Source organism: Nelusetta ayraudi, unplaced genomic scaffold (assembly GCF_046127955.1).
Source record: "Nelusetta ayraudi isolate G7.1 ecotype Tasmania unplaced genomic scaffold, CSIRO-AGI_Nayr_v1 ptg000041l, whole genome shotgun sequence".
NCBI lineage: Eukaryota > Metazoa > Chordata > Actinopteri > Tetraodontiformes > Monacanthidae > Nelusetta > Nelusetta ayraudi.
The window spans coordinates 1708033-1717500 of NW_027466091.1; the positions used below are offsets into that span (position 1 = coordinate 1708033).

The 9468-nt window shown below is 51.2% G+C and overlaps 1 protein-coding gene across 3 annotated transcripts in view; it reads left to right on the forward strand.

The window, feature by feature from the left end:
- The first annotated feature begins 6032 nt into the window (after positions 1–6032).
- Positions 6033–9468, forward strand: part of LOC142893107 (transducin-like enhancer protein 4) — a 29824-nt gene continuing 26388 nt past the window's right edge. For 2 of the 3 annotated variants that reach the window (XM_076033374.1, XM_076033375.1), the window contains exons 1-4: positions 6033–6142; positions 6619–6716; positions 9281–9344; positions 9438–9468. The exon at positions 9438–9468 is cut by the window's right edge and continues 14 nt beyond it. In XM_076033374.1, the coding sequence (XP_075889489.1) occupies positions 6098–6142; positions 6619–6716; positions 9281–9344; positions 9438–9468 (238 nt within the window). In that variant the 5' untranslated portion in view covers positions 6033–6097. The remainder of the gene's footprint in view (positions 6143–6618; positions 6717–9280; positions 9345–9437) is intronic. The other variant, XM_076033376.1, reaches the window with a different exon arrangement.

A 9468-nucleotide genomic window follows, 5' to 3' on the forward strand; every position in this document is an offset into this window, starting at 1 on the left:
ACTGGAGAGGAGACAGAATGTTAAACGTCCGACTGGAGCCCCGAGGCCGTTTCGGCGCGGCAAACGGCTTCACCTTGCAAATGCGGAGCGCCGAAACTGAACAGTAATTACGCTTCGCAAAATATTATACAGTTTTCAAGCATGTGCGGGGAAAAAAAAAATTGATTTTCACGCAGGAACAAATCGGCGCGGCGCACTGGGGAGGAGAGGTGCCTTTTAATCCAGGGACAAGGCGGAAGGAGACACCTGTACTATGAAGAGACATGCAACACAGGTTATTATTATTAATAATGGTTTTTACACTCTCTCTCTATATATACATATATATATATATATATATATATATATATATATATATATACATATAATCATAAGTACTGTACAACCCAGTGTAGTGTTGTACAAACCCTATCTTACAGGCAGTCTTTACCAGCCGTGCTAGCGTTAAAAATCTGAAGACCTGAATAAAAAGTCTGTCGTGATGTTTTTTGCTAGCGCAGCTCCGATTGACTCGCAAGCGCAGTGTAGCAGCGTAAACGGTGACCGTGACGAATCGGCGCGTCGTCAGTCTATTTTCAGTGTGACCCGCCCTCCCTTTGCCTCTCTTTATTGCCCATCTGCCTCCGTCTCCCACTTTTCTTTTCTTTTTTTTTTTTTGCCATCAGCGCATCGACCTGTTTGTCATCTGGCTGCTCCATGCTACTTGGGTTCTTGTCAGCCCAAACACTTTGTATCCATTCATTGTAATCTAATAACGAAATGGCAGCAATCTGTACATTCCTTTCAGGGGACTGGATGACTTTGAGCGCCAGATGCTGATGTTCCCCCAGAGTCATTACGCCGATATGGAGCCGATTCTTAACTGTCTCCTGTAAAGACGCACTTTCTCTCTCTCCCTCTCTCTCTCTCCCTCTCTCTCACCCTCTCTCCCTCCCCCCCCTCTCTCTCTCTCTCTCCCTCTCTCTCTTCTCTCTCTCTCTACCTCCCTCTCTCTCTCTCTCTCCCTCTCTTCCTCTCTCTCTCTTCTCTCTCTGTCTCTACCTTCCTCTCTCCCTCTCTCTCTCCCTCTCTTCCTCTCTCTCTCTCTCTCTCTACCTCCCTCTCTCTCTCTGTCCCTCTCCCTCTCTCTCCCTCTCTTCCTCTCTCCCTCTCTCTCTCCCTCTCTTCCTCTCTCTTTCTCTCTCTCTCTCTCCCTCTCTTTCTCTCTCTCTCTCCCTCTCTCCCTCCCTCTCTCTCTCTCTCACACACACACACACACACGCAGGCAGGCAGGATTAACCTGCTGCTGGTAGCGGAGTAAAAACTCCAGCGCTGCCTCCGCCTCCCTGCCGGTGTCTGAGGAGGCCCGGTTATCCTTTCGCACAAGCTCCCCGTTCAAAAGGGCGAGCGGCGGGGATTAATGAAGTGTTAAAAGGGCGAGCGCCGGGGATTGAGATGCAGCTTGCTGTACGGATGGGAGACGGAGGCAGTACACGGCGGACTGGCGGTTAGTGCACGTTGAAGTGTGATTAGACACTCGTCCTCTGACAGGCACACGGACAGAAGCAACGGCGTGAACAGAACTCAGTCTGGTCTGCGGTCTGCTGGTTGCAGTCAAAGTCTTCCGCTAAAGAGATCCCGTCCTCCTCAAGTTCATTCATCTGTTTTGTTTCCTGCAAATGGCAGCGGAGCCACGTCACAGTCCATGCAGAGCACAATTCCTTCCTTCATGAATCAAACCTGCGCCAGATCTGATTCAAAGTGCTTCGATGCCAGGATTTTAAATGGCACGTCCAATGTAAGTGGCATTTAAGTCGCATTGCGAGACGGACCTTTCGCAATGGATAACAATATTTGGGATATCAGTGATACTTACTATGCATAAGCGTTTGGTAATGCATGACATCTCAAACTGTGCTTCACAGGGTTTCCTTTTTTTTTTTTTGCAAAAAATATTATCAGTTGGTCGGTTAGCTTCTGTGCGGACTGAAAAGATACAAAACATAAAAGATGTATCAGCCGTGCCTTTCTTATGGTAGGAAGAAAGTTTTTCATGCCTAGAAGCCCCAAATTTAACATGGGTGTGTCTCGAGGGATCCCGATGAACCTGCAAGTGGCCCCAAGTTGACCTTTGACCCCATAGACTTGCATGGCATTAGGGCAGTGGTTAAAGTGGTAAAAAATTAGTTCCCCCCGGGCGCCCCGTCTTCCTCCTGCCCGGTGTTTCGCGGCTAGTTTTAGATCTACTCCCAGGTCTAATCCTGGAGCTTGTTCTCAATCTACCCCCAGGTCTAGTCCTGGGGATGTTCTGGATCTTGTCCCAGGTCTAGTCTTGGGGCTAGGTCTTGATCTTCTTCCAGGTCTAGTCCTGGGGCTGGTTAGTCCCAGGCATAGTCGTCAGAATAGTTCTGGTTCTCGTCCCAGGTTTAGTCCTGGGGCTAGTTATGGATCTAGTGTCAGGTCTAGTCCTGGGGTTAGTTCTGAATCTGGAGCCAAATCTAGTCCTGGTACTAGTTTTGGATTTAGTGCCAGTTGCAGTCGTGGGACTAGTTATGGATCTTGTGCCAGGCCTAGTCCCTGGGGTTAGTTTTGGATGTAGTTCCAGGTCCAGTCGTGAGGCTAGTCCTGAATCTAGTCCCAGGTTTAGTCCTGGGACTTTTGGATTTAGTGCCAGGTCTAATCCCGGGGTTAGTTATGGATGTAGTGCCAGGTCTAGTCCCGGTGTTAGTGTTGGATCTAGTCTGACTTTAGTCCCCTAGATCCGCTTGTCAATCATTATCGCTCATCCTTCTTTCCAACCAGTTCATCGCATTGTGTTTGTAACAGGAGCACAAACAAAACAGAATTTTCCACATCGGTTGTCACGCTTGAGGTGTAACTCCAAGTTGTTTTTGTGTATGCATCGGTTCAGAAGGACCGGGGACCTCTGGGGAGGTAAACCCAGGTGCAGAGGACTTGTCCGTGTCACTGGACTGAGCCGGGTGTTAAGGCTGGAGTCTCTGGCCACTTACCACACACATCAACCCGAGTGACCCCCCCCCCCCCTCCCTTAATCCCCCTGCCAGTGTAAGCCCTCCCTGTATGTACACACACACACACACACACACACACACACACACACACACACACACACACACACACAGCCCCATCTTTTCTCAAAATCCGCTCCACTACAATCTCCGGTGCGCATCAGCTGCCAGATGAAGTTCCTCTTAAGGAAGGAAAAAAAAAAAATAGAAAGAGAGAGAGAAGTCTGTTGAATCATCTGAGGCGGCGCTGCTGGCGGCAAAAAGCAGCCCTTGTGCCGAAGCCAATAATCCGGTGTCAGGGCTTCAGGTGCGCGGAGCGACGTGATTGACAGGGCTCGATATGAGGCCCTCGCCTCACTTGACATTTGGGTTTCATAAGGTCTGGAACAAAAGACAGGGGCAAAATAATCAGAGAGGGGCGCAGGCAAATAAATCTGTTTATTCCTACTCACCTGCCCCCCCGCCCTCCCACCACCACCACCACCTCACCTCTGCAGCCTCCCCCCCCCCACCACGCCTCCGCTCAGCCCTCGGAGGCGCGGACGGTATTACCTTTCGCCGAGCCTTAGTGGGATTCTGGCAGCAGCAGCAGCAGCAGCAGCAGGTCACTTTAGGCGCCTGTGCTTACCTGAGATATTAGTTAATATGTGCGGTAGATAGAGATGTTTATTTGAGCGGCAGGGCCTGTGTGTACGCATTGGGGGGGGGGGAGGGGGGGGACGACAGGAAAGGACAGAGACGGAGAGAGAGACAGACAGACAGAGGGGGAGGCAGCGGAGAACTGATGCGGTGTCATAAGCATCGTGTTTGTTTGGAGAGGGGGACGAGAGAAAAGGGAAAGTAAAAAAGGCAAAGGATATATCACAACAGCGGCCACTGCAACATGTCTGCCCGTGCGATGGTGATTATGAAGTGGGGAGAGGAAGGTGGTGGTGGTGGTGGTGGTGGTGGTAGGTCAGGGGCTATGAAGTGCAATGCAGCAGAAGAAGATGATTAAGATTGTTTTTTTTTTTTTTTTGCCACAGTCGGTTAGTGCAGCTAAATGAGCGGGCGCGGTGGTTAAGCGAGCTGCTGACCTAGCAGCAGCAGCAGCAGCAGCAGCAGTAGCAGCAGTAGCAGCAGCAGTAGCAGCAGCAGTGGCAGCAGCAGCAGCAGCAGCAGCAGCAGCAGCAGCACTTCATCTGTACCCACAACAAACATTAGCAAATATAAGCTGCACCCAGAGTGTGTGCGTGCATGTGTGTGTGTGTGTGTGTGTGTGTGTGTGTGTACAACTGTACATCAGTTCTGAATGTTCCTTTCATCGTGACAGCACATGCAATAGCAGTGTTTAATGCGCAAAGTTTTCAGGTCAGTCCTAAAACACTGTGTGTGTGTTTTTTCATCACACTTTCATCACACACACACACACACACACACACACACACACACACACACACACACACACACACACACACAAAAAAAAAAAATCAAGCGATTGAAAGTGATTAGAATTGAACCCCGTCTTTCAAACCCAGATCTCTGCTTTTTATCCGCGCGGAGTGGAGTCGTCCTCCAACGGTTGCAAATCCAGAAACCTCTGTCTACAGCTCTACAGACAGCAGCATACTTAGCCCTCTGTTTGCAGCCCTCCCCCCAACCTGTGGGATTTACCACAGCTGCGTTGCGCGTGGTGCCACAAAGAAGCCGAATAAAGCGACTTGGTCTAAGGGCAAACAAAGTATGGTCGGACCTGGTGAATAGTTGCAGGTGTCCGCTCCTGAACTGAACTGAACGCAGCTTAACAATGAAACCAAAGTTCAATCCCGGCTCTGCACGGAGCTTTCAGGACCCAAACGTGTCGCTGTAATTATGAGGGAGCTCGAAGCCTATTCAGGGCGTGCAATGGTTTTTTCTTTTTTCTTTCTTTCTCCATCCCCGCGTGAGTTTTGCGCTATAGGTGCACGTTTGGGTTGGGGCTGGGGGTGGGCGGGTTGGCAACGAGGATTTAATGGCAGGCTTGTTTGTGCAATCTGTAGACATACCGCCAGAGCGCTCTAATAGGTGATCCAATTAAAAAAGAGGGAATGAGCGCGGCACCTTCGGGGCCATATGTTCATTTCTGCTCTGGATGTCGATTAAAAGACACACACACACACGCACGCACGCACACACACACACACACACGCACACGCACACGCGCGCGCGCAGAAGTCAACAGATAGTTTCCACATTAATCCCGGTGACACTCCAGCGGCGGACCAATAAAGCGGGCCGAGACCCCACGTGGGGCGTCCGCGGCGAGCCCGACGTGATTGGACGACGCGCGTGTGACTGCGCCGCCCTTTAAAAACCCCAGACCACACACACACACACACACGCACATACGCACGCACGGACTGCACGCACACCACTGGCTACAACTCAGGGAGTTGTAGTCCTCGCTCCGCCGCCGCAGACGCGCGTCCCTCCATCCGTGCCCGCCTGAACTACACGTCCCCGACACGTCACGCGGTACGGCCGGTGACGGCGCGCGCCTAATTGTTGTGACTATGTAATTGTGCCACTCGTGCGACTTGCTCGCTCGCTCGCTCGCTCGCTCGGCTTCTAAATTTGGCTTCGTCGGAGGCGCAGCGCGGCCACACAGTCAAGTCGCTACGACGCGCAGCGTGGCGAAGGAGGCTGCTGGAGCGGAGGGCGGAGGGAGGAAAACCTGGCCGAGACCTGCGACACCATCCGGGGCTCCAGGTCCGTGGAGCGAGATGCCCGAGAAGAGCGAGATTCTTCTCTCTTCTGTAGTTTGGATGCTCGGACTGCTGCGTTGAGAACCGCGGAGGGAAGTCCTGCCGGCACCGACGCGCCGAACTGACTTCTGTCCCCCTCAACGGAACACTTGTTCTCCGGGATGTTTTCACTCTCGGCGGAGCCTGAACGGAGCCCGCGAACCTGCCGCTGACCCAGCGACCAACCGACCTTTTTTTTTTTTTTTTTTTTTTTTACGCACGCAGGTGAAGCATCCACCCCCCCCCCCCCCAACAACCCTTCCGTTTTCTTATTTTCTTCCCCTGTCTCTTTTCATTTACGTGGATGGACTTTGCAAGACGTTCCCAATGATTCGAGATCTGAGCAAGATGTACCCGCCGGCTCGGCATCCGGTAAGTTGAAGGGCAAAAAAAAAAAAAAAAAAAAGAAAAGAAAAAAAAGAAAAGGATAAAGCGGCTTGTCAGAGGGCGTCTGAAAATTAGACAGCGGCGCGCCTGGTGCGTAAAAACCACCAGTTCCTCGTCAAGTTCTCGCACGGACAGTTGCGCCCATTGTCAAACTATATATAAAAAAACTGCTGCAGCCTCTGTGTGTGTGTGTGTGTGTGTGTGTGTGTGTGTGTGTGTGTGTGTGTGTGTGTGTGTGTGTGTGTCAGTGACAGTGTGCGTGGGTGAGAGACGTGTGATGAGTCTGAGCGAGAAGCAAAAGGCCGCCTGAATCACAGAGAGACCTTTGTCGTCCGCTGTGTGTGTGTGTGTGTGTGTGTGTGTGTGTGTGTCCTGACACTGAACTCTGGTGGCTCAGCTCTCTCTCCATCTCCCTCTCCCTCTCCCACCCCCCCACCCCATGCTGTTTGGATCGGCTGGAGGTCCCCCACCAGCCCGGACAGCCGCTAAAGTTCACCGTCACCGAGTCGTGCGACCGGATCAAGGAGGAGTTCCACTTCCTGCAGGCTCAGTACCACAGGTGAGAGGCCGCAGGTGGTAAAAAAAATCAATTAGTTTATGACTGTTTTCTTTGTGCATTTCATCCAGAGAGAGAGAGAGAGAGAGAGAGAGAGAGAGAGAGAGAGAGAGAGACATCACTTTGAATTTGATCCACGTGTCGTTGGGCTCATGTCGGAGCTCTCCAGAAGATTAATTGCAAAATTATTCTCATGGGTACTTCCACAATTTCCTCAACCGTGTTATTAGATTGGCGGTAGTTTTTTTTAATAGTGGTCTAAATTCCCCCAAATTGAACAGCATTCAACAGCCCGATTGGATTCTTGTGATCTTAAGTGAAAGCAACCCACACACTGCACGCGTGTTGTCCTGTTTTGTTCAACTCGCTGTGCTTCGACAAACTATGACGCTGGGAGAGAAACGTGCATTGGACTTCACCGATGAAGACGCGGCCCACGATGTTCGCCACGTTTTGCGTTTTGTTGTCGTCGTCGTTGTCGTCGTCGTTTGATTTTTTTTTTTTTTTTTTTTTTTGAGAAATTCCAATTTTTTTTCACAATTTGTTGAAAATGAGGGCGTGCCCCCCAGATAGTGCAAAACACCAGCAGGTGATTTCTGGGCCGGGTGACATGGGTCATACCTGAGTCACGCATCAGCCGGCATTGCGTGATGCAACCGCCGGCAACACGGGGCGCCTGGATTTAATATTCTGAGTTTAATGCCCTTCAAAATATTTCTGGGATCTTTGATGTCCGACTGGAACTCCTGCTACCAACGACACTCTGCTGCAGAGCTGCTGCTTCTGTCTCACGTCCATCTGCCACATGGCGACGGGCCTCACACACACACACACACACACACACACACACACACACACACACACACACACATTGGACCTCATCAGCCTTTCGGCTCATGCGATTCCCCCCCCTGCAAACTCAAGTGGTGTGAAATACTTTATTTATTTATTTATTTCTTATTTTGCTGCCCCCCCCCCCCCGGCCCCCCCTCCTCCGACATGATGAAGTGTGAAATACGTTGGCCCTCCGGGCCTGCAAGGAGGGCGGCCGCGGTACCATAAGCACGACACCAATGCATAGTAATGGCCCACCTACCTCTGGCCGACTCTGCAATAATTGGCCAATCACCTGGCGAGATGAAGCAGCCGCTCAGGTTTTCTGGTCGGCTGCGGCCGAGCGAGCGGAACCGAGCCACGCCGTCTGCTGCATGTGTAATGCTGTTGATGAAACTGCCGCGCGCGCCTCGGAGACGGCGGAATGTGTTTGCATATTTTTTCCGACGAAGGAAAGAAAAAAAAAAAAAAAAAAAAAAATTAAGAGCCGGCTTGTTAATATCCGTGTTTTGTCAAATCAACAACAAAAAGAAAGAAAGGAAAATTCACAACAACAAAAAAAATAAATTCCATAATCTTTGACAACATTTTGTGCTTCGAAGGGCTAAAGTAGAGTTTGCAGGAATGGTGAAGCTGCTCCACGAGGTGGACGAGGGCGAAATACAGCAACAAAAAAAATAAATGTTTTTGCTTTTTTGCTTTTTTTTTTTTTTCGAGACGCACGTCCAGATTTACCGTCTGCACGTGTGGGCCGTGCTCTAACTCTGCACCTGCGGATTCCCTCCATGCTGCATTAATGTCTGCTGGCCTTTCTTCCGGTAACACACAACCATGAGTGAGTGGTGGTGGGGGATATTTATATATATATACGACTTGAGCGTTGGTGTAGTTGTAAAATGGATCTTTCCTTTTGTTTTTGTTGATGTTGCAGTTTTTTTGGGGGGGGGCGGGACGAGGGTGGGGGCGGGGGGTTGGGGCCGCTGAGGGGTTTGGGGGGGGTGGGGGTCTAATCGCTGTGTAAGAATATATGATGAGGTTTGTGCGGCCGCATATTGATCCATTAATTACTGCCGCGTACCTGCTGAGTAAGTGTCTGCAGGGGAAGCGGGTGTCGTGCAGGCGGCCCTGCTTTTTCTCCCTCAATTTAAGGGATGTGGTCACTCACCGGGGGTCATTATTGTCCAATTTACAACTGCTGATCCGGGCTTTTAAAAGTTGCGCTCTTGCAAATTCCAACCTCCTTCTTTTCCCCCGGTGTGGTGGATTCTTCGGGCCGCAGCGGTGGAAGTGTGGATGTTGAAGGAATCCTCGTGGACGCCCACTTGAATCGTACCAAAGCAGGTTTATTACAAACAGGCCAACCGGTCCGCCTGGAGGAGGCGCTGGGTCCAGATGCGCTTAAAAAAACTCTCACAATCTCTCCACCTCGGCGCAGAGGTCACGCAGGTCTCGTCATCGGGCACACCTCCATGCAAGGAGGACAGAGGGATAATTGTGAAACAGAAGGCGAAGGGATGGGAAAGCCGCTGGCCAGGGGTTGGAATGTGTGTTATCCACACAGTCTTCCTGTGGGGAGTGGAGATGAAGCCTTCTGATACAGGTGCTGCGCTGACGAGAGGCCCGTAGGAGCAGTGCCAAAGCGTCAGACACCACACCAGTTGCGTGTGCGCTCGTGTGTGTGTGTTTCAACGGTAACGCTAACACGATGTTTTCCCCTCGTCTTCCCGTCGCAGTCTGAAACTGGAGTGCGAGAAACTGGCCAGTGAGAAGACGGAGATGCAGCGGCACTACGTGATGGTGAGTCCCGGTGAGTCCGTTCCAGCTCCGCTCAGAGAGAAAGAAGTCCCGAGCCCTGATTCGCTCTCTTTGTTTCCCCCCTCCCCTCCCCAGTACTATGAAATGTCGTACGGGCTGAACATCG